The 24,719-nt window shown below is 38.2% G+C and overlaps 1 protein-coding gene and 1 long non-coding RNA gene across 7 annotated transcripts in view; one reads left to right on the forward strand and one right to left on the reverse strand.

Annotated features, from left to right (window-relative positions):
• myh9b (myosin, heavy chain 9b, non-muscle) overlaps positions 1 to 24,719 on the reverse strand; it is a 112,633-nt gene that overhangs the window by 63,492 nt on the left and 24,422 nt on the right. For all 6 annotated transcript variants that reach the window (XM_073943794.1, XM_073943797.1, XM_073943792.1 and 3 more), the window contains exons 2-4: positions 14,351 to 14,682; positions 8,973 to 9,129; positions 838 to 865 (exon numbers count right to left, since the gene is read on the reverse strand). In XM_073943794.1, coding sequence (XP_073799895.1) covers positions 838 to 865; positions 8,973 to 9,129; positions 14,351 to 14,677 — 512 coding nt within the window. In that variant the 5' untranslated portion in view covers positions 14,678 to 14,682. The remainder of the gene's footprint in view (positions 1 to 837; positions 866 to 8,972; positions 9,130 to 14,350; positions 14,683 to 24,719) is intronic.
• On the forward strand, positions 5,499 to 6,872 carry LOC141381106 (uncharacterized). The gene is made up of 2 exons (XR_012400726.1): positions 5,499 to 6,006; positions 6,172 to 6,872. It is a non-coding gene; the product is annotated as an uncharacterized lncRNA (long non-coding RNA).

Genomic DNA, 24,719 nt, shown 5'->3' on the forward strand with positions numbered 1-24,719 from the left:
AAAAACCCCACATATTTATATAAGCACACACAAACATGCACAAAACACACAGAAACACACATGCACAAACAAACAAAATGCAAAACACACACACAAAGACACAGACAACCACACACGAATAAATAAACACACACAAAACAGACATTCATGCATAAAACGCATTTCTACACAGTATATAGTCAAAACACACACAAACGCACATTTATATAAACACACACAAACATGCACAAAACACACAGAAACACTGACAAACAAACAAAACACAAAAAACACATAACCAGACACACACACACGCACGCACGCACGTGTATGTATATGATATATGTGCCTATATATATATATATATATATATATATATATGCTACACACACTCACAAGTGTATAATATATGTGCCTATATACAAGCTATATATGTGCCTATATATACATAATATATATATATATATATATATATATATATATATATATATATATATATATCTAAATATATATATATATATATATATATATATGCTACACACACACAAGTGTATAATATATGTGCCTATATATATAGATAAAGTATATGTATATTAAAAAAAAAAAAAAATATATATATATATATATATATATATATATATATATATATATAAAATACTATATATATATATATATATATATATATATATATATATATATATATATATATATATATATATATATAGACATAATGACAAAAAAACAACAAACACAAACACAAATAGACAAACATAACATGCATTTACACAAACACTCAAATAAGCTTCAGAAATGGATCACAGCCTTATTTTATCACACATGCTGGATCATGTGACTCACGTGCAGAGAATCGATTGGTCCTCACGGTCTGTGGGCGGAGACAAAAATCAATATTAATCATTTTGCAGTCAAAACATTTAAAACACTCCAAAAACACTGCGCTGGCTGATCAGGAGAAAAACAGTGGACATTTAATTTAGTTTAGTTTTACTATTCATTCATTCATTCATTCAACTCCAGCTAAGTCACTTATTTATCAGGGGTTGCCACAGTGGAATGAACCGCCAACTATTCCAGATTATGTTTTACACAGCGGATGCCCCTCCAGCTGCAACCCAGTAGTGGTAAACACCCATACACACTCAATTCACACACATACACTACAGCCAATTTAGTTAATCAATTCCCCTATATGTGTTATAAACACCAACTGACCCAGCCGAGGCTTGAACCAGTGACCTTCTAGCTGTGAGGCCACATTGCCAACCACTGAGCCACCTCTACTAGTTAAGATCTTATTTATTTACTATAAATAATTATTACTTAAAGCTACATGAAAAAAACATGCTTTTTTTTTAACCCGAAGGATGCATTTGATTTATTTGAACAGTTCATTTGGCAGGAAATGAAACCTTTATAATGTTAAGTTCTTGGTTTATTTAACTAGCCCAATGAACAAACTATTAAATTAGAGGCAAGTAAGGCTTACAATAAACTCAAGATCAGAAAAATACACCAGTTTTGGTACAAGAATGTGCTTTTCCATCACTTTCTGTGCTGTTTTTAACATTCTCCAGCAGAAAGAAGACCGAGTTTAACTCTGAACACACTCTCTACAGCAGGAAGGGCTCAAACCACAAAACAGGAAGTCGATATCTGACTTCCTGTGACTGGGAAACGCCTTTCCAGAAAACCGCTTGCTCAACCATGAGGAACCCGTGGGGAACTTGCAGTGAGAAGACATTCACTATTATAATGTAACTACATGATTAAAATAATAATAGAATCTATAATTGTGATCAGGATTTCAGACAGTCCTTTATTTCGATCGGTTATTGTCATGGCCCGGCTCAAAGGCAATGACAAATTAAAGGGAGGACAAACACAGGACGGTGTGGTACCGAAAAGTATTTATTTAAACATTAAAGAATAAGGGTGTCACGATCCTCCAAATCTCTCGATTCGATTACATTTTCGATTCTAAAGTCACGATTCGATTCGATTATGAATAATTAATTAATTACGAATTAATTATTTGTAGCCTACCGTTTAAACTACCTGACCTGCATGGTCTTTGTTTTACCCATAAAAAATCATACAGTAAATGAATAAAGGCAAGATACACACATAATCACCACCTGTCAATCACTTTTTCTGCGGGACTCGTGAATAGGCAGTGATCTGTGTCGTTATAATGGCGTCGGTAAAAAAGACGCACAACCAACTGGAACCAGCCAACAGTATCTGAGGTGTTCGCTAAAATGACTAAGTACAAGTGTAAAAGTAAAGATTGAAGCAGTCTACTGATCCGCTGACTGCCTGGACCCGCTGTCTGTGTGTGCGTCTGTGTCTGTGTGAATGAGTGTGTGTGGTCACGTGATGTGCGTTTTCAGCAGTAGAGAGGAAGGAGGGCTGCTCAGAAATGCTATACGCCAGTGTGGAAGTGGATCGTTGTCGTTCTAAAATGCCATTTAAAAACAAAGACATATTAGTGTAAACAGGGTCTGAGTGTGTACTTTTCGCGAGCGGATGTGTAACGGGTGCGGGGAGGAGGATCGCGATGCGCCTATCGTCTATCAACCCAACCGTAATACGTACATAGCAGAGCTTGCAAACTGTTTTTTTTTTTTTTTTTTTGTCGACAACACAAACGTTGTCAACATAACTCACTGGAAATCCCAAATGCTTCCACACCGGCGACTTCATTGAAAGAGGAGAGGGTTTAAGTTCTGTCGACGGGTCTCCTGCGTCTGCAGTTCAACAAGCACTTCAACAAGCGTGTTTTTACCCGCTTGACAAGCCAAGCTGACGTGACATGGGGGCGTGGCAACATCGACAATACTATTTTTTGATTCGATAATCGAAGTTGAGCATAAATTTCGATCAATTTTGATTAAAAATCGAAATCGTGACACCCCTACTAAAGAATAATCAAGTGCTCACTTTAGGTCAGCAAAATCGAATATTAACCAAAGGTAAAAAAGAAACAAAACAAACAGGAGCAAAAGCATGGCTCCTCACAAGCCAACACTGCTGGCTTTTATAGAGGGGAACTCAGGTGTTCCCAATTGAGCAGACGAGTCTCTGTCCTTCCCGCTTTCGGCCGATCAGTGGGTTAGTCAAAGAGACTCGTCACAGTTATGAAGATCCTCTCATTTGAATATCTCTATTTTATGAATGTATTCCACTCTGGATGTTGGATTCTGCTTCAATTCTGCTTTAATCAACAAACTAAGCTGTAATTATATTTACATATGTAAATAAGGAATGAGGGCGGCATGGTGGCTCAGTGATTAGAACTGTGGCCTCACAGCAAGAAGGTCGCCGTCTCTAGTCTCGGCTGGGTCAGTTGTTATGTCTGTGTGGAGTTTGCATGTTCTCCCAGTGCTGGCGTGGGTTTCCTCAGGGTGCCAAACACATGCGCTAGAGGGGAATTGATGAACTAAATTGACCGTAGTGTGTGAATGTGAGTGTGTGTGGGTGTTTCCCAAAACTGCGTTGCAGCTGGAAGGGCATCCGCTGTGTAATACATTTGGTCGAATAGTTGGCGGTTCATTCCGCTGTGGTGACCTCTGATAAATAAGGGACTAAGCAGAAGAAAAATGAATAAATATAAGGAATAAATGTTTTCTTTTTTGCACATTTATCACATATTTTTGATTAAGTAAATATGTAAATAAACATCAGTGAGATGAAATGCATGTAGTTTCATTGGATTTGTTTTGATGTGTGTGTGAACGCATGAAATGTTCAATCAATGTCATGATCGGTTTTGTCTTCACTCCTGAAATGACTGTAAAAGCTGTTGATTTTTTTTTGTTTAGGCTTCCTGTCATTCAATCTCCATTTCCTTTGGGAAGTGTTTGTGTGTATATTGGTACAGGTTTAAATGGTTTACAGGGACACAAAGTTGTAGAGTAGCATGGGTATATGACTTAAGGCCTGTGCACAGTGGAAGTTTTACTTGTGCATTTCCCTGACTTTAACGCCTCATGAGGAGGGCCAGACAGAATCTGCAGACATGTTTTTGCCATTTCTGCAAAGAATTTTATTGGAGTTTTATGTGGAATTACTTGGGGAGTATCATAACTAATAACTTCATATAGGAAATAAAAAGTAATACCTTTTTAACTTCTATTTAATGTTTACAATGCAAATCCAATTAGATTAACTTATTTGGTAAACAAAGCAAGTCACTCATACAATATCTCTACTTAAAGACTTTACAAACTGTATTGTAAACAAATCATATGAATATAGGGCTGGGCGATTAAGAAAAAAAAAAAAAGTCTAGTTTTTTTTTAATAAAGTTTGACCTATTCACAATTTCAATTTCAATTTCATTTTTTGTTTTTGTGTTACTAGTCTTCTCAAAACATTACAACAACATGACTGAAGTAACATTCTCTTTAAAAGTAATTGTAGTTTTAATGGCCATGTCATAAAAAAATTGGTCAAGGTGTAAATAAATGTAAAACAAATCCACGAGTTAAATAGCGTTGCTGAAGATTTGAATAAATATTTGTGTTAATATTGCAGTTGCAGGAATACAGGGGTATTTTTTGCAAGTTTTGCTGAGCCTAGGAAAGATTGGCTGTCAGCTCGGCTTTGACTTTGTCTTCTGATTGAATGTCAGGTTGTAATGCTGCTGCCTTTTTCTTAAAAAGATACAGTGGAAGAAAAGGACTGATCATGGAAACTGTAAAGCCTAATTTAACCCAATGTGTGAAGTTGTGGACTTATAGCAGGAGCAAATACAAGTAGCACATGTGTGTCTAATATAAAATAATATATTTAATCTATTTTTCTTTTTTCCCCCTTTTAAATACTGATCATTTGATGCGCTTTGCTCCACTCTCTATTATGCTGGCTGATCTGTCTGGTTTTCAACCAGGTCCGCTAAATGACGTGATGGGGGCGGATACTTTCATTTTCACTGCTACTGGCCCTCACCTCTGCTCGTGTTGAGATCGAGTTTATCGACTTGAGGGAATTTGTCTTGACAATCCACACAGACGTGCAACAAGTAAAATCCTACATGACTTCACGCTTTAACAGGCAGTCAAGCAGGTCGCACACCAGAAGCGCCCGCGATACGGTGCGGACATGACAGTTTAAACTATCACACACCAAACGCGCACATTCACATGATATTTAACATGAAACTAATCAGATGGCGCTCTGTGGCACGGCTGAAATGAGAACTGCTTTGTGAATCGTGGCTGGGCGGTGCCGGTGTGTGTATAGAAACCTGTTTAGAATTCTAAAATCCATGGCGTGGTGCTGTGCGGCGCGTCGCCGAGAGGCGCTTCTGGTGTGCCTCTTGCTTCATACAGAGAGTGTACCAAAGCGCATTGGTGCCATTATAATGTATTAAATATATATATATATTTTAAAAACGCGATTTCTCGATTTGATTCAAAATGAAATCATCTTAAAACGTAAATTAGAATTAATCGAAAAAATCAGAAAAATCGCCCAGCCCTATATGAATACTTTTATATTTGTTAATAATATTACCGAAACTAATTTAAAAACAGAATAAATATAGATTTACACACATTTACACAAGTAAATAAAGAGACTCAACGAAGAGCTAAAAACCTGTGGAAATCTGCAGAATTCTGCACATGCAGATTCTGTGTGGGCCTAGTCATTACTAAACAAAAGGCACTGATATAATTGAGCACACTAACGTTGTCAAAAGTATCAACTTTAAGACCAATAGCTATTGAAATGTAAAAAATGCAAACTTCCTGTTAACATTTGAGTGCTTACGTACTTTAGTATTTTATAGGGTATGTGCGGAGCTACTGTTTCTTCCCATACTGATAAACTCCCGGTGAACAGTTAATGTGACTTTTTTTCCATTTTATCCGGTTCCTTTTACAGCATCGATGTTGTAATGTCATTCAAGTGCAATCAGCTAAATGCACTTTGGCACAAGGTTATAATAGTTTTGGATTTTTCATTAGTTTTAGGGTGCTTTCACACCTGTGAATGGATTCAGTTGTTCCGAAACAGAGATTACAAATGTTACATTGTTGCTTTTTTCACACTGCAAAGTTTCTAATCGGAACAAAGAGCTAAAACAAGTCTCGTGCGAGTAAACTCTCCTCACATTGGTCAGAGTCAGGGTTTATTTTGCAGCGTCCCGCTCAGCTGTCAGGAGAGGTGGTGGTTTGGTGGTGATTGACAGGGTGCGAGCGCGCGACGTGTCTGAGGATAGACACGGTGGGGAGGTGTGAGAAGGGTGCGTGACGATGCCTATTTGAGGACCAGGAGGGAGACGCGAGATTACCGGGAGTTCATTACTCGTTTGCGGGCATCCGGAGACTCACGAAACTTCCCGCCCTACTCATAATTCTCTCTTCATATAGCCTTAAGCCTATTACATATCCACAAAACACTGTGATATAACCGCGCTCGGATCAGATCGCTTTCTCACTGCAATCGAACCGCTCCAGGGTTCGTTTCAATCGAGCCGAGACCACCTCATTCAAGCGATCTCGGAGCAATTACTTTGGCGCGGAACAGAGCGCGATTGCCCTGTTCACATATGCCAAACGAACCGCGCTAACTGGGCAAACGAGACACGTTCCGAAACAAAAGTGTAGGTGTGAAAGCACCCTTAGTTTCTACTTCGTTTTGACTTTGTTTTCAAATTCAGTTAGATTTAATTAGTTTTAGAGGCAGATTTACTAGTGTTTATTAATTTCTATATTTTGAAATTATTTAGTGTTAGTTTAGTTTTTATTAGTTTCAATGTTAGTTTTCTAACATTCAAACTAATAGAAAATGTCTCACAGTAAAGTTCTGCAGCCTAACTGAAGCATGATTCACTTATTTAGATTCCATTAGGACTTTCTGTTATGTTCTGTTATGAAATAAACTTGCATTTTTCACCAGATCTTCTCATTTAAATCCTCGGTTCACCAGCGCACAAGTTTAGTTCACTCACAGCAGGCTGTGCTGTTTGTGTTTGGTTCACTAAATCACGAATGTGCAGTATTATCGGTTCACTGCTTCTCAACTTTGATCTCAATGCAACGTTGCTGTTCTAATAACTGAATGAGTATATATTGCATTATTTAGAGTCAGAGGCGGTATTAGGCTTGTTATAAAGTAAGTAGTTTGTGGATAAGTGCTAACTGGAGACACGAATCGTTTCAAAGGATTTAGTTTGATTTGGTGAACTAGTTCAACCGGTTCACTTAGAAGATCTGGTTAAAATAGATTCATTCGCGATGCAGACATAAAACCCACACACAAATGTGTTAAAGTAATAGTTTAAAGTGTCGTTATTTAATGCTGTCACCGGGCTGCTGTCATGTCCACTCGTTGTTTTTGTCGCGGGAGCAACAGCGAGGACTGACTGGAGGAGAGCCGGCTCGATCCGGCCAAAGGCAGCAGGACTACAGACTCCGAGCTGCTGTACGGTCAAAAACCTGCAGCGCGGAGTAAATAGATTTGCAGTAAGATTATGTATTAAATACATTTACAAAGACGAAAACGAAGGAGGTTTTTGCTATAATTTTAGTTTCAGTTAGTTTTGTATGAACACAATACAGTTTCAGTTAGTTATAGTTTTTTTTTTTTAAACTCTCGTTTTTATTTTTATTTTAGTTAACGACAATTATTAGTTTTCATTTCGTCGTTTGTTTTCGTTAACTGTTATAACCTTGCTTTGGCATTCATTTAGTTGCTCAAGCGTAAAACGAGACATACAGTTTACCGGAAGTGCTTAACCCAGGTTACTGACAAATTAAAAGTCCTTTAACATAGTTCAGCGTACACCCTGATTGGCCGGTATGTTCACCTGCTCAACAGAAATGACTGTGATTGGATGTGAAGTTGATCGCTGTTCGTAAATACAGAAACACTGGGTTGTTTCAAAGATGTGAAGATCAGCTGCTCTGTCCATGATCTGACATACGAGCGGTCCATTGATGATTCAACTTATCTATGTGGCTTTAAAAAACTTCAGTGTCAGTGTATCTGTGTTTACACATGGTGAAGAGCGGTGAACGGTCAATCACAGTCATTTCTGTTGAGCACTGGTGAACAACAGCTGCATTTAATTTCAACAGCGCTCAAATGTTAGCGGGAAATGGACATTTTTAAAATGACAGTATTGATAGGTACCAAATACGATACTTTCGACAACACTAATGCACACCAATGTGCAAACCAAAAGGCGTAAAAGCGTCATTATTAAAAAATACCTCTGGCTCATTTTTTTTGGCTTGACGCAACTGCTTCACCAATGAGATTGGGACTTTAGTTCACTTGTCTGGAGACACTGATGTTACAGTAAACACCACTTGGAGGCGCTCAAGCTCAAAAAATGCTCAGTTTCATTGAGGCAAACAGAGTTTTCCCTTCGTTTATAAAAAAATTTGTCCACATGAAAACGCACTGTGATGCATGTCATTTGCTGCAAACATTTGCATCTTCCGCATTTGGTGTGAACTAGTCGCATTAGCCAATCAGGACAGAGAAAACAGAGCTGACGTCATGAGGCAAAAAATCTGATTGTAGTGTCCACATGACCACACTGTACATGGAGTTCCCTGTGTGGACAAACAGCCAAACCGTTTAGAAGAACCATGTGGTCAACACAAGTATTACAAAATATATTTGGCGATGGAAAGAGTTGATTTTTTTAGTTGGGCAATTTAGAAACCAAAGTGACTATGAAAAACAAGCACCTATTAAAGATGCGTCTAGCAACCGTCAAGAAGGCACATGAAAGTGCCTACAATCTGAACCTCCACCAGAGTCGGAATGGAATATGTGTGGAGCTGGATATTGTTACCAAAGATCAAACCATGGAGGAAATGAACTTCACTAAAACTACCAATGAACAAATACTTGCAATACTGTGAGAAATAGATTGTGTTTTATGTGTGTGTGTGTGTGTGTATGTGTGTGTGTGTGTGTGTATGTGTGTGTGTGTGTGTGTGTGTGTGTACCCTGCATCATGCTCCTGTAGGCCGTGTCTGTGATGGCGTAGATGTGCGGTGGCATCTCGTGGCGTTTCTTGCCCTTGTACATGTCCACGATCTCCTCTGAGTAGATGGGCAGGTTCTTGTAGGGGTTGATGACCACGCAGAACAGACCCGAGTATGTCTGAGAGAAACACACACACACACACAATTATATAATTCAGTCACAATCACAGTTAAACACACACCATCAATATGTGCACTACAATTTATACGCTGGGATCATGAGCCTGCTCAATGCATTCATTCATTTTCCTACAGCTTAGTCACTTTATTTATAAGTGGTCACCACAGTGGAATGAACCGCCAACTATTACACAGTGGATGCCCTTTCAGCTGCAACCCAGAACTGGGAAACACCCATACACTACGGCCAATTTAGTTCATCAGTTCCCCTATAGTGCATGTGTTTGGACTGTGGGGGAAACCAGAGCACCCGGAGGAAACCCACGCCAACACAGGGAGAACATGCAAACTCCACAAAGAAACGCCAACTGACCCAGCCGAGGCTTGAACCAGCGACCTTCTTGCTGTAGAAACAACAAGTTTGGAAACAGGTTTGGTTTGGCACAACACTTAAACTTGCCATTATCAATCAACCGAGACAAAAAGGAAAGCAAATGATGAAGTGAAACTCTCCATTATTATAATATCCCTCTCCTAATTGGTTCATCTAGTCAGTGTAAACAGGTAAAGCGGTTTATAAAGACTTTGTTCAAATAAATGTTTCTGAGCTCTATATTATGACTAGCATCATTGCTCTGTGCTCCTCAGGTGATCCTCATTATTCCATTCGATTCAATTTGAAATGATTCAGAATCAAATAAGAGATTCGGTTCAAATGAATCCATCTGATCTGTAACAGTTAACCAGATCAACTAATCCCGACTAATCTTAACCATATCAGACGAGCACAAGAAGTTTGCTACTCCTCAAAGCTGTCTGGAAAACTCAAACCCTCCTCCTACGCTTCAGATCGCATCACTTCCTGTCCCTTGGGAGCACATTGTTCAGACAGCTTCCTGTTTAGAGGAACAGCACTGAAGTATTTGAGCGAGACCCTCTTATCTGCAGTCAAGGCTGTTCACATTCCTCAAAAACAACCCTCTACACAGCCCACAAGCTGCAGATTACAGCTCATACTGCTCTTATTAACCCTGTAAAGCTGCTCGCATTTGATATGCAAATTTATAAGGCATGCAAATGACCAACAGCACTGTGTAAACACACACAAACACACTGGTCTGTTTTACTATCTTAGTAAGGACTTCCATTGTTTTTATATTAGATTACTGATAGTGTCTATGGCCTACCCCTAGCCCTAACCCGAACCCAAACCGCACATCATTAGATACTAATAAAAAACATCTTTGGTCGATTTATAAACACTTTAATTTAGTGAACACCAGTTAAATGACCACTAGTGAGTTGTTTTGATGTCTCACTGTAGATCATTTCAATGTGGTCATATCATTGGTCCTTGAACATTGCCTGCTTGCTATAAAACTAATCCATAACTGTAACAAGAGGCAATTCAATCATAACATTAAAGCTGCAAGCAGCGATGATAGGGACCTCGCACCCAGGCTCACCGCCGCCCGTTGGCCTCAGGATGACAGAGAACAGCGAACAATATTAATTTAAGCCGATTTATATAAAGAACCTGAGAAAATCACACATTCATGCCAAACTTTCTCTTGTCAGCAGGTGGCGCTATGACTGTGACTCAAGATTTGCATGTAGATGCCTTCAGTAGAGGAATCTTATCCACCGTGTGAATTTTCAGCCAGATCGGACATTGTTTGGCTGAGTTATATGTAATTTCCTGTTGCCAGCAGGTGGCGCTATGACTGTGACTCAATATTGCAATGTAGATGTCTTCAGGAGAGGAATTTAATCGACCATGTGAAGTTTCAGGCAGATCGGACATTGTGTGGTTGAGTTATAAGCATTTCCTGTTCCATGGCGAAGCGTTGAGGTTTGTCATGCCGCCACGGACACGCGCTTCTGCAAAATCTCTAGATCTTTACAATATATCATCGCTAGAGCTTTCAAATAACATCACTCAAATTTGGTGCTGATATAATAAAGTTTTCGGAAGGAGTGTATTACAATTTAAAACATGTCATTTCCTGTGGCCAGCAGGTGGCAATATAACTCTATCTGGATATCAGCATATAAACGTATTCAGGTCAGGACTGTTATCAAATGTGTGAATTTTGAGGCAGATCGGATAATGCATGCCTGAGTTATAACGACTGCCTGTTTTGTGGCGAATCGTCAAAGTTTGCAAGGCCGCCACGGACACGCCCATTGATGAAAACTCTAAAGCTTCGCAATTTAACATCGCCAAGGCCTTTAGATGACAAAACCCATTTTTGGTGTCGATCGGATAAAATCCCTAGGAGGAGTTCGTTAAAATACAACGCCTGGAAATGGCAAAAATGCCACTTTTTCGCCGCAGGAAGTTAAAAATAACTGACTTCCTGTTGGGTTTGAGATATGGCTTCAAGAGACTTTTTCGTATGTTTTGGCATGTTTGAGGTGTGTGCCAATTTTCGTGCATGTGCGTGATTCGTATATCGGGGGTTCGTCCGATTAATTTTTGTAGGTGGCGCTGTCGAGTCATTTTGCCACGCCCACTTCAATATTGTTATGTGGATGTGTTCAGGAGAGGACTTTTATCAACCATGTGAAGTTTCAGGCAGATCGCACATTGTGTGGTTGAGTTATAAGGACTTCCTGTTACATGGCGAAGCGTTGAGGTTTGTCATGCCGCCACGGACACGCCCCTCTGCGAAAACTCTAGATCTTCACAATATATCATCGCTAGAGCTTTCAGATAACACCACTCAAATTTGGTGCTGATACGATAAAATTTGTGGGAGGAGTTTGTCACACTGTAAAACATGTCATTTCCTGTGGCCAGCAGGTGGCGCTATAACCGTATCTGGATATTGGCATGTAAACGTGTTCAGGTCAGGACTCTTATCAAGCGTGTGAATTTTGAGGCAGATCGGGTAATGCATGCCTGAGTTATAACGACTTCCTGTTTTGTGGCGAATCATCAAAGTTTGCGAGGCCGCCACGGACACGCCCATCGACGAAAACTCTAAAGCTTCGCAATTTAACATCGCCAAGGCCTTTAGATGACAAAACCCAATTTTGGTGTCGATCGGATAAAATCCCTAGGAGGAGTTCGTTAAAATACAACGCCTGGAAATGGCAAAAACGCCACTTTTTGGCCGCAGGAAGTCAAAAATATCCAATTTCCTGTTGGGTTTGAGATATGGCTCCAAGAGACTTTTTCGTATGTTTTGGCATGTTTGAGGTGTGTGCCAATTTTCGTGCATGTGCGTGATTCGTGGATCGGGGGCTTGTCCGTTTAAATTTTCTAGGTGGCGCTGTCGAGTCATTTTGCCACACCCCTTTCCGAGACCCATAATAAACGTAAATTTTCGCCACTTCTGAGGCGTGTGCAAAGTTTCGTGAGTTTTCGGGCATGTTTAGCCCCTCAAAACCGCGATTCATTCCGCGGAAGAAGAAGAAGAAGAAGAAGAAGAAGAAGAATAATAAGAAACGGAGCAATTCCAATAGGGCCTTGCACCGTTCGGTGCTCGGTCCCTAATTATCAATAAGTGGCTCGTTTTGGATTCTGGGAAGCTGTAGAAACTAAAAATGTAAAACAGGAGATACGTTGGGACCATTGTTTTTGTTTACATCCCTCAAAATGGTCTATATAGGTAATGCATGCACATTTCTTGATGTGAATTTTTAATGCAATATTGCTAAATGTGCATACAAATAGGCTAATGGAAACACAGCTATTGAGAAAGTCATATTATAATTATATGTTTAAGCTAATAAAAAAAACAACAGAATTTTAAACGTATTCGACTATTTATTAAAACAATAAAAACATTTAAAATCGTGTTTTTAGGATTAGCTAAGAAATTAACAATAGGCTAAGATTAATAAATGCTTTTGTAGTTGTTATTACGTTAACTTAAATTAACTGATGATAACAAGTAAACCTTACTGTACAGAGTTAATGTAATGTAAAATACATACATTTTGAAAATGCGCATATATTACTTCTACAGTGAGATATCAAAAGAACTCACTAGCGGACATTTCACTGGTGCAAACTAAATAGTTTTATTATTAAATAATTTTATTAGGATCTAACGATGTACAGTTGCTTCTGTGAGGGTTATGGCTAGGCCATAGACACTATCATTAACCTGATAGAAAAACAATAGAGGTTTAAGTAATCTCCTCACTAATATAGTAAAACAAATCTGTGTGTGTACAGATTTTGTTACTTATGAGAGCTCAATTGTCCTCACCTATATATTGAGATATCAAAACCACTCACTAGTGAACATTTCACAAACCACACTAAATAAAAGTGTTTATAAATTGATAACTTATTAGCATCTAATGATGTGCAGCTGATTCTGTGAGGGTTTGGGTTAGGACTAGGGGTAGGCCATAGACACCATCATTAACCTGACAGATAAACAATGTTAGTCTACGTAATGTTTCTACTAAGTCCCACTAGTAAACATTTTTTACTGCTCCTTACTAAGTAAACGTGCTTATGAATCAATAACTTATTAGCATCTAATGATATGCATCTGTTTCTATGAGGGTTCAGGTTAGGGCTAAGGTTAAGCCAATATATAGTACCATTAACCTGACAGAAAAACAATGGAAGTCTATGTAAAGGTCCTTACTAAGATAGTAAAACAAAAATGTGTGTGTACAGATTTAGCTACTTATAATGAATATGTAATTATGTGCAGGAGTTTCTGTTAAGGTTCAGGTTAGGGCTAGGGGTAGGCCATAGACACTATCATTAACCTGACAGAAAACCAATGGAAGTCTATGTAATGTCCTCACTAACATAGTAAAACAATCATTATATATTTTTCTTTAATGTCACCTCAGCAACGACGATTATTTACATGGCAAAAACATATAATTTATAAATATATATTAATAAAAATATAATTAAAAACCCAAAAACAAATAAGACACTTTTTTTAGCGCTAATATATGATGAAGTTCAAACTATTGTTCCTGCTGACTTGGTCAGGGTTATCAAATAAAGGGCTAATATAAATAGACAGATCATTTTCAATGTCGTACAGCAGATTAACATGAGAAAATGTGAATGTTTGAAAATAAATCTTCTATTAAATCTGATTAAAGCTGAACGTTTAAAAAATAATGAACTATTCATTGTATTTAGAAGTGCCCTAAAATTAAAATCATGCATGTTGACCATCAGGTTATACTGAGTGACTGAATATATCTGTGTATTTAGCGCACACACTCACGTATATGAGTCCGGAGTAGTATCTCTCCTTCAGGTTGTGCAGCACCGAGGCCTCGTTCAGGCAGGTCAGCTCCGCCATGTCCTCCACCTTGCTGAATTTGGGTGGGTTCATCTTCTGGATGTCGTCCTTGTTAACCCGGATCTTCTTCCCGGAGTCGGCCAGCTCCACCACAACCTCGTCCCCATGCTCCTCCTTAAGTGAGCCCGCCTCGAACCCCAGACGCTCTGAAGGCACCCACACTAGCTTCTTGGTGGCCCAGTCGGCCTGCGCCAGCGGGTTGTTGACCAGGTTGCGGTCCACATACAGGAACTTGTCCACGTCCGACATGGTTTCTGGAGGAGAGAGAGTGTTTATAGAGCATTAATACAGTATATACACACACTGAAGTGTGTGCTCTCATATAGTACAGAGTGTTTATTTGAAACTCTAGTCAGAGGAATAAACCAAACATGGAGGAAGAGAGCATCACGTTTATTTTATTAAGAAACTTCCCTGATATTCTGTGCACGCTCTTCTAGACATAACATTTATGCTTTACAGAGGAAAAGATAACTAATAACTTTTACTAAGAAAGCCATTTTAAAAATTCTGTGAGCGTACAGTCATTGCAGAACAAAATGTTCCAGATTTCCCTCTTTTTTATATGGTTACTAACGATTAATTGTGTAATAGATCACAAACGTCACGGTTCAAACCATTAAGGATGCTCTAATGGCTCGTTTCCACTGACTGGTACAGTACGGTACAGTTTGGGTCGGTACGGGTCACCTTTACCAGGCTTGGGTTTCCACTACCAAGGGTACCCTTTTGGTGGGCGTAGTGTACGACCGAAAGTGCAAGTCGACGTCATGCTCGCTCGAATAAATGTCTACAGTAAGGCTGTACGGGTCGCTTACATATCATATGAGCAGCCCTTCTCACAAAACAGACGCTTTACACACACAAATACTTGTTTATAAAAGTTTATTACTAAGTTTTCGATCAACATGAGTAGATTATAACTGCAAATCAATGACAGCGCGAAATAACTGTAACGTCTGTAATTATTTAAAACAAATATATATGCAACATATATGATCTCGGCTTAGAACATGGCGGTTCCTTTGTTTTCATTCTGTCTAGCTCTACGAGCTTGTGACGTATCTCTGTAACCAATCAGTGTTCAGCTGACTATGTAGCTCCGCCTTTTGGTATCCTTTCTCATGTTTGGTATCCTTTCGAACAGGTGCCGGAAAAGTGGTACAGTACGCTTTTTGACAGTGTAAACGGCCATAAAAGCATACCAAACCGAAATGTACTGTACCACTCAGTGGAAACGGGCCATAATAATCGCTTGGGTGAGTTTGATCGGCGGTGTCCATGAAGGCCGATTCAGAAGGGCCAATCAGATGATGCAAAACTCGCGAGATGTTTATTTTTTTTTACATGATGCTAGAACAGGGTGCAGTGTGAAACGTGCGTTCTGTGCTTATGCAACTGACTATGACTTGCCTTGGATGCTCACTAGTATCATGAGCCCTATGGATTAAAGCTGCACAATTAATCGTAAAAAGATGGCAATCTCGATTCGACCCCCTAATCAATCTTAATCCAGCATTTCTACAATTCTGTCAATCATATTTTCAAGTTCAGGAGAGAAGCAATGGTAGCCGCACAAGTCTTCACATTGTTTTACATACATTGTTCAGCAACGCGGACACCTCCAAATGGTGTTGAAAGAGACACATGCTGTATTTATAAGATATAATTCACCTCAAAAATGTAATTTCTGTCTTTATGTAATGTATTTGCCACCGCAAAATCACACATGACGTAAGCTGACCGTCAGCTGTTACCACAGAGAGGGCGGGCGCCGCGCGTGCGCCTCTGAATGAAGTTTACTTTAGTGAAAAGAACCTGCATATGCTGTGAATAACAGCTAATAAAGTTGTAAATAACATCAGTTTGTGGCACAGAGTGATCGTTTGGGAGCCGTGCGGGAAGTGAACCGCTCTTAGCAGTGAAAATGAAACCCAAAGCGCACACAGTGTTTCCAGATGTAGCTGACTGATTCCAGCCCAATAAGTATCCAAAGCCCGCCGAAATGCAAAAATACCCATCCAGTCTTCTGTATTCACGAAAATCACATCAGTGACAGATTTTAAACAGAAAATGACAGATTGTAAGCACATATCTCAAACACAATAACTCAACATGAGAATTATCATCGGCATTAATGACCAGGACACATCTAAAGTCTGTTCAAGTCCACCATTCCAACTCTATACAACATTGAGCATCTTAACCAACAGTGCAGCGACACAAAGCCTATTGCTGTTTACCACATGTTTGAGAATAACAATAATAGCCCACTCATATTAACCTTCATTTTACATCTACAGAATCAGGAGAAAATCCTGATCTTTATTTTAGGCAATAAATAAATAAATAAATAAATAAATAAAATAAATAATAAAAAAATTTGCGATTCTCATTTTAGCCAGAATCGTGCAGCCCTACTATGGATATTAGTGTAACATTTGATTTTTTTTACTTGCCCTGTTTGCAGAACTCACACAACTGCTGCTGTTGCATTATCCCGTCCATAAACAGGAGTACTAAAAAGGTGGCGTCACGTCACACTGAAGACAGTGTATATTTAATTTATAATTTGTACACGCTCCATAGCGTTTGGCCATTCATATACCTCATCCGAAACTGTTGAAAACATGATGAGCGCCGCTTCTTTCACAAAGTTCAATTCACTTGCTGTTTTAGCATTTGTGGTTGCTAGGCGACCACTGCTAGGGCCAGAAACAGGTAGACTACCTTTACTAACAGTAAAAGTAATATTAAAAACAGCAACAACTTTTGCATTGGGCTTGGGCGGTAATACGGTAATATGGTATACCGCGCGATCTAAAAATAGCAACGCTGTCAGTTTCAATACTGTTATACCATCATAAAAAAACAATGCACTTAAATATGAGTCAAGTATTAAACAATAAATATTTTTTAAATGCCTACAATTGTGTATGCGTGATTGTCATCACAGGACAGTGTGAAAGAGAGAGAGATAGAGAGTGAGAGGGAGAGGGTGAAGTGACGAGTTGAGCACCAAGTGACCTGCAGTTTGGCAGTATTTCCAGTTTTGACCGAACGAGAAGGGAGACGTGGTAAATACGAACTAGAGGTCTGCATTTTCTCTTTGTGTGTGTGTGCGTGCATGTTTTTTTGTGTGTGTGCGTGTGTGTGTGTGTGTGTGTGTGTGTGTGTGTGTGTGTGTGTGTGTGTGCATGCATGAGTGTGTGTGAATGAGCATCCTGCGCAGATCTCTAATACGAACAAGACAAACAGGTGACCACGAATCTAAGGTCGCATATATGTTATTCAGTTTCTGGGTGGTTTAGGCACAAGCCAACAGTTAGGTGATGCTGTCTGAGCCTTAAGTCATCATTTTTGTTTATTATGCACGGTAATACCGGATACCGGGGTAAAAAAAGGGAGGAGGTTTGGCGATATTAAAATTTGGATACCGCCCAAGCATATTTTGCATTGTTTCTCTGTTTTGTATTTTTTTCTAAAGGGGTGCAGATGTAACCTAACCTAATGTTTTTGATGAATACATGTTCAATTATTATGATTTTTTTCTTATTAATAAAAAATATATAAAAGATATTTCTCTGATGCACTAAAGCCCCAGGACTGCGGACTGATTTCCTATATTAGAGAGTTTATTACAGACATATATATACATTTAAATATATTTTAAACAGTATTTTAGCTATAGCTTTTGTTGTAGTAAGCTTTCTAGAGCTACATTTGTTTTGTTTTGTTGGAAAGTTGTAATTGTTATGCTCTAAATCAGGGCTGCCCAAATGTTTTGTTATTAACCAGTTAAACTCTGCTGCTATTTTGGGATATCCGCCTGGATTTTGCCTACCCAAATTTAAAAGCTTCCCAAATCCACATGCAGAGGTGTAAATGCAAAACATTTGGTATCATTTTAAAGAAAACCCTTTGAATTTTCATAAAACACTATTGAAAGTGTTTAAAATAACTGTATATCTTGTCTGTGTTATAATAAACACCTAAAAAAAAGAGGCGCCTATTGTATTTTTTTTTTTATAAACTCAAATTTGAAAGTGGACTTTTAGGTTGTGTGTGGTCTAGCATGCTGTAAATAATTTTGGTAGTTCCTGCACATGTCTGTAATCATAGGAAAACAGAAAAATGTCTCCACCATAATCTATGCAAAAGTTATTGTATTCCAACTGATGAGAGGTGCTGTACAAGCCACAGGGAGCGATCATTGTTTTCATGTTTCACTATTCTTTTGTTTGATCAAACATAATTCACTGTGTTTGGAGCACGTCAGACATATAAAAGGATTACTTATGCACATCACCTCAAAAACAGAGGAGAACGGCCCTGAAGCACACAGCATAAGGTAAGAGATGACAGCTGTCTGTGCTATCTGGGGCTGCTTAGTGATCATGAATGTATTGTTTTCACTTCTGCGCCATGGAAACATCACGATTCATTCGGCAACTGTTAGATATGTGAATATAATTCAGTAAAAAGAAAGCTAGAACCGTATGAGCACCGGCAAGAGCTTTCATTTGAGCTATAACTTGTACATGTGTCATATGAAAAATATGAAAATGAACTAATGTTTAATACCCAGCTCAAGTATCCAAAATATTGTGTATTTAAGAGTAAATAACTTTTGTACAGTAGAATAAAAACCAAAGTGATGCATATGAGCATAAAATATAGATTCTACACTTTTAAACGAAACCACTTAAGGGGGTCAGGTGCACTGCTAGCCCTTTAAATCTTAAAGAGAAAGTCGATGACGTCACGGTACCGGGTCCGCGGAGTTTAACTGTTTAATTACGACATTAGTGTGTTGTAAGTTATTAGTATGTTGTTTTTCTAGTAAATGCAAGGGTCAATTATGATGCCAGCATTATATGATGTTATGTTGTTCTCATTTTTCTTTTTCTCAGAAAACACAAGGGTTATTTACAATTTCAGCATAATAACTTGCTGCTATATAATATTATTATAGACAACATAACCAGCATGTTTAAAGACGTTGCTATGTTGTTCTTGTTTTGTTTTTTGCCTTTTTTAGAAAGTGGATTGGTTGATTACAATACCAGCATGTTTTAGGTTGCTACAAAATCTCTTTAATGAAAAGCCTGTTCACTTGGCAGCCATATTTGCAATCCTATCCAAGAACAAAGTCCTATTTAAATGAATGGGGGAACCCTAAAATCTCGAAAATTGCTTGCTGAAGTTACAATAATATATATATATATATATATATATATATATATATATATATATATATATATATATATATATATATATATATATATTTAAATCTGGAAATATTAACAACTTATATTGAAATGTATATAGTTACTGTTCAATATGGAAAATACATATCGAGATTTCATTTTCGCCACATCACCCAGCCCTAATTCTGACTCTGATTGGCTGTTTCTTGTATTTTCAGCTCTGGGTTTAACTTTAAGCCACTCCAGCCAATAGCAGAACAGCAACTACTGGGGAGGTGGGGCTAAAGTTGGTACAGCCCTATCTGATTGATCAATATTAGGTAAACAACCAATGCATCAAATGTCATTTAATATTATGTAATATTTTTAGCCTGCTTAAGAGATTTTATATATATATATATATATATATATATATATATATATATATATATATATATATATATATATATATATATATATATATATATATATATATATATTCATTCATTTTCTTGTCTCTATTTTTCCGGGGTCGCCACAGCAGCGAATGCCCTTCCAGCCGCAACCCGTCTCTGGGAAACATTCACACACACACTCATACTCTACGGACAATTTAGCCTTCCCAGTTCACCTGTACCGCATGTCTTTGGACTGTGGGGGAAACTGGAGCACCCGGAGGAAACCCACGCGAAGGCAGGGAGAACATGCAAACTCCACACAGAAACGCCAACTGAGCCGAGGTTCGAACCAGCAACCTTCTTGCTGTGAGGCGACAGCACTATCTACTGCGCTGCTGCCTCGCCTATATATATATATATATATATTCAGCAACAAAATCTAAAGTGACCTGTCGCAATATTGTTGCTGCTTAACCTCAGATTCTCCAGCTACTGTGTGACGATTGGCTATTTTGGGCAAAAGCCAGGACTTCCCTCACTGTGGCGGCCATAATGAGTGTAACACTTTTCCGCATTCATGGTAAAGCTGCGTTCACACATTTACATTTTACTATGATTACTTTAGCATGATTGAGTATGTTGCTAGTGTGTTCGGGGGAGGCCGTGCATATCTCTGATATCAGCTCTCCCCATCTTAAACAAACAGCAGCTGAAGAGACTCTCCGACTGATGCTGAGGGCAGAAAAGCAGATCTTCAACCTTCAGCCTTACACAAGCCCTCAGGAATGCCGGATCCAAAAACACAGGTCAGAGGTCATCGGCAGCTAGTTAAACACAGCAGACGCTGAGGCGGACACATGAAATGATGGCCTCACCGCCCGCAATTACACTCTCAGACACACACTCTCACACTGATAAACAATGTGCGCGGGACTCTCTGTTTAAGATGCGGTGGAGTCAAACACGCTGCTGATTACACCATTCGGAGATGTGTTTAGACAACGGCCTGCTTGTTTAAAGTGTGTGTCGGAGAGCGCAGCGGCGTTCACATCACACACTGCAGAGGAAATAATGCTGAGAAAACAACTGGGGCTGCATGATATATCCCTAAAATAGTTATTGCGATAATGGTATACAGTCACAATTGTTAGTCCTTCTAAATGGTTAGCCCTTCTGTATATTTACCCCCAATTTCTAATCATAATAGTTTTAATAACGGATTTATTTTATCTTTGTTATGAATACAGTAAATAATTTTGACTAGATATTCTTCAAGACACTAGTATTCAGCTTAAAGTGACATTTAAAGGCTTCACTAGGTTAGTTAGGGGTAATTAGGCAAGTCTTTGTATCAGTGGTTTGTTCTGTGGACAATTAAAAACAAATATCTCTTAAGCGGGCTAATAATATTACATAATATTAAATGACATTTGTTGCATTGGTTGTTTACCTAATATTGACCAATCAGATGGGGCTGTACCAACTTTAGCCCCACCTCCCCAGTAGTTGCTGTTCTGCTATTGGCTCAAAGTTAAACCCAGAGCTGAAAATAGAAGCAGCAGCCAATCAGAGTCAGAATTAGGGCTGGGCGATGTGGCGAAAATGCAATCTCGATACGTATTTTCCATATTGAACGGTATCGATATACATTTCAATATAAGTTGTTAATACTTCCAGATTTAAAAGAGTAACTTAAAGAGTAACGTCCATTAAATATCATATTACTTATTGTATTTTCGGTACATCTCTAATATCAGAATACTTTTAGATTCTCATTACTGTGAGATTTTGTTCGCTTTGACTCGTTGGATATAAACGCTGCTTTATTCGCACATCTTTTATTCGATAATGCAGTTTTGCTCATAAAGTTCGTATTTGCTATTAAGATAGCTAATGCTGCATATTTATGCTGTGTGACGGCCTCTTAGATCAGTATAGAGTAAAAAAGTTTAGAGCTTATTGTTATATATCACGATTAGATATTATATCGTTTATCAGCCCAGCCCTAGTAAGAATATCTCAGCTTTCGCTAATTCACCGTGTTTTAAAGACTAAATGTTTGCACCTTGACACAGTTCTTTAGTCTAAATTATAATTAAATAGTATCTTTTACCAGCTTATTTTAATATTGTTAAATTAATGGTTTTAAAACATAGCTAATAGGGCTGCGCAATATATCGTTTCAGCACTGTGATCATTAACAGACTTTTTTCTTGATTATCTTTGTAATTAAGAGTTTTATGTACTAATTCTATGTATATTTAGCGTTTTCTCTGAGTAATGTTTACTTTCAGCGGCATGTGAACTCATTCGCTATCTGTGAATCTCACCATAAACGTTAACAAAGCAACCTCAAAGTGGAAATGCCCACATTGATTTCAATCGCTGCCAGCAGCTAGAGTCGCTGTAAACTATTTTGTCCTTTAGGTCAATCTAAAATGCCTTACTGTTTAAGTATTAGTGGTATTATATTATTAATGACTTCCAAAATCAAGACCGTCTGTGCTCCGCGTCTGACACCTTCAAATGCCACCGCGCATTCACTGCCTGTCAGGATTTCCTTCTAAAGCGCAAGTCATTTATTGGATGAAAAAAAGATTGACACAGCTTCTTCTACTGCAGCAAATTCAGTTTTTACTGTTGATGTTTGGCGCCAGTTAATCAGGAAGTGACGATTTTATTCGCTTTGACTTGTTGGATGGAAACGCTGCTTTATTCGCACATCTTTTATGCAATAATCCAGTTTTGCGCATAAAGTTCATTTGCATTTTTGGATGAACAACATAGCTAATGTTGCATATTTCTGCTGTGTGATTGGCTCGTAGATCAGTATAGAGTAAAAAAGTCTAGAGCTTATTGTTATATATCACGATTAGATATTATATCGTTTATCGGCCCAGCCCTAGTCAGAATATCTCAGCTTTCGCTAATTCACCGTGTTTTAAAGACTAAATGTTTGCACCTTGACACAGTTCTTTAGTCTAAATTATAATTAAATAGAATCTTTTACCAGCTTATTTTAATATTGATAAATTAATGATTTTAAAACATAGCTAATAGGGCTGCGCAATATATCGTTTCAGCACTGTGATCATTAACAGACTTTTTTCTTGATTATCTTTGTAATTAAGCGTTTTATGTACTAATTCTATGTATATTTAGCGTTTTCTCTGAATAATGTTTACTTTCAGCGGCATGTGAACTCATTCGCTATCTGTAAATCTCACCATAAACGTTAACAAAGCAACCTCAAGGTGGAAATGCCCACATTGATTTCAATCGCTGCCAGCAGCTAGAGTCGCTGTAAACTATTTTGTCCTTTAGGTCAATCTAAAACGCCTTACAGTTTAAGTACTAGTGTTATTATATTATTAATCTAGAACTGTTAGATCTGTGCTCCGCGTCTGACACCTTCAAATGCCACCGCGCGTTCACTGCGTGTCAGGATTTCCTTCTGAGGCGCAAGTCATTTATTAGATGAAGAGAAGATTGACTAAGCTTCTTCTACTGCAGCAAATTCAGTTTTTACTGTTGATATTTGGCGCCAGTTAATCAGGAAGTGACGATTTTGTTCGCTTTGACTCGTTGGATGGAAACGCTGCTTTATTCGCTATTCTTTTATTCGATAATGCAGTTTTGCAGATAAAGTTCATTCGCATTAGCTATTAACATAGCTAATGTTGCTTATTTCTGCTGTGTGACTGCCTCTTAGATCACTATAGAGTAAAAAAGTCTAGAGCTTATCGTTGTTATATATCGCGATTCAATATTATATCGTTTATCAGCCCAGACCTAGTCAGAATATCTCAGCTTTCGCTAATTCATATTGTTTTAAAGACTAAACGTTTGCACCTTGACAGTTCTTTAGTCTGAATTATATCTTAATAGTGTCTTTTAACAGCTTATTTTAATATCATTAAATAAATAAATGATTAAAGAACTGCATTTTTCTAGGGAAATATTATATGGAACAAATATCGTTTTTACAACACTCTTGCATATTTATATAGATAACAACATGGCATATTTGTCCAGAATAGTGCAGCTCTAGATCCTGCAGTATCAGATGAATGAACAGGTCGGGCTGGTGAACTCACGCAGGTATTAGTTTAATGCAGTCTCTCAGAGACACAAACAACCCAGCAAACTCAACAACCACAACACAACAAGCCCAAACAAGCGCAAGATGGCCGGCAGCGCTTCCCACAGTCATCTCTGAGAGACGTAACAGGTTCAACCAGATCACAATCAAGCACACATGAGTGCAGCAGAGTACGACACTGACAAAAGAGATATCATCTGATATTTTACTGATAACCATGATTAGACGAGTGTGTTATGGCTGAAGAGAGCTGAAGTTTCTCATATTCTTCTTATTTTGTGAACTCGGATCACAGGACAGATTGTAATTAAGGTCATTTTATTTTAAGATATAGTTCCTGCTATTAATAGACCATTGAAGCTCCTGTAAAATTACAATAAAGTTGTTTAGATGTTAATATCAGTCTGTTAAGTCTTAAGGATATCTATAAGCTAGAGTGCTCCAAAACACTGACAAAGATATAACATCCAAAGCTTGCATTTTGTCACTTCCGTATAAATGAATCAATGATTTTTTTTACTGTCAGCTCATACTTCAGTTTGTCATCAAATCATCCGACATATCAAATGCTCTCTAGTGTCTAACATGCCCCGCCCCCTTCT

This window comes from Danio rerio, chromosome 3, assembly GCF_049306965.1.
Source record: "Danio rerio strain Tuebingen ecotype United States chromosome 3, GRCz12tu, whole genome shotgun sequence".
NCBI lineage: Eukaryota > Metazoa > Chordata > Actinopteri > Cypriniformes > Danionidae > Danio > Danio rerio.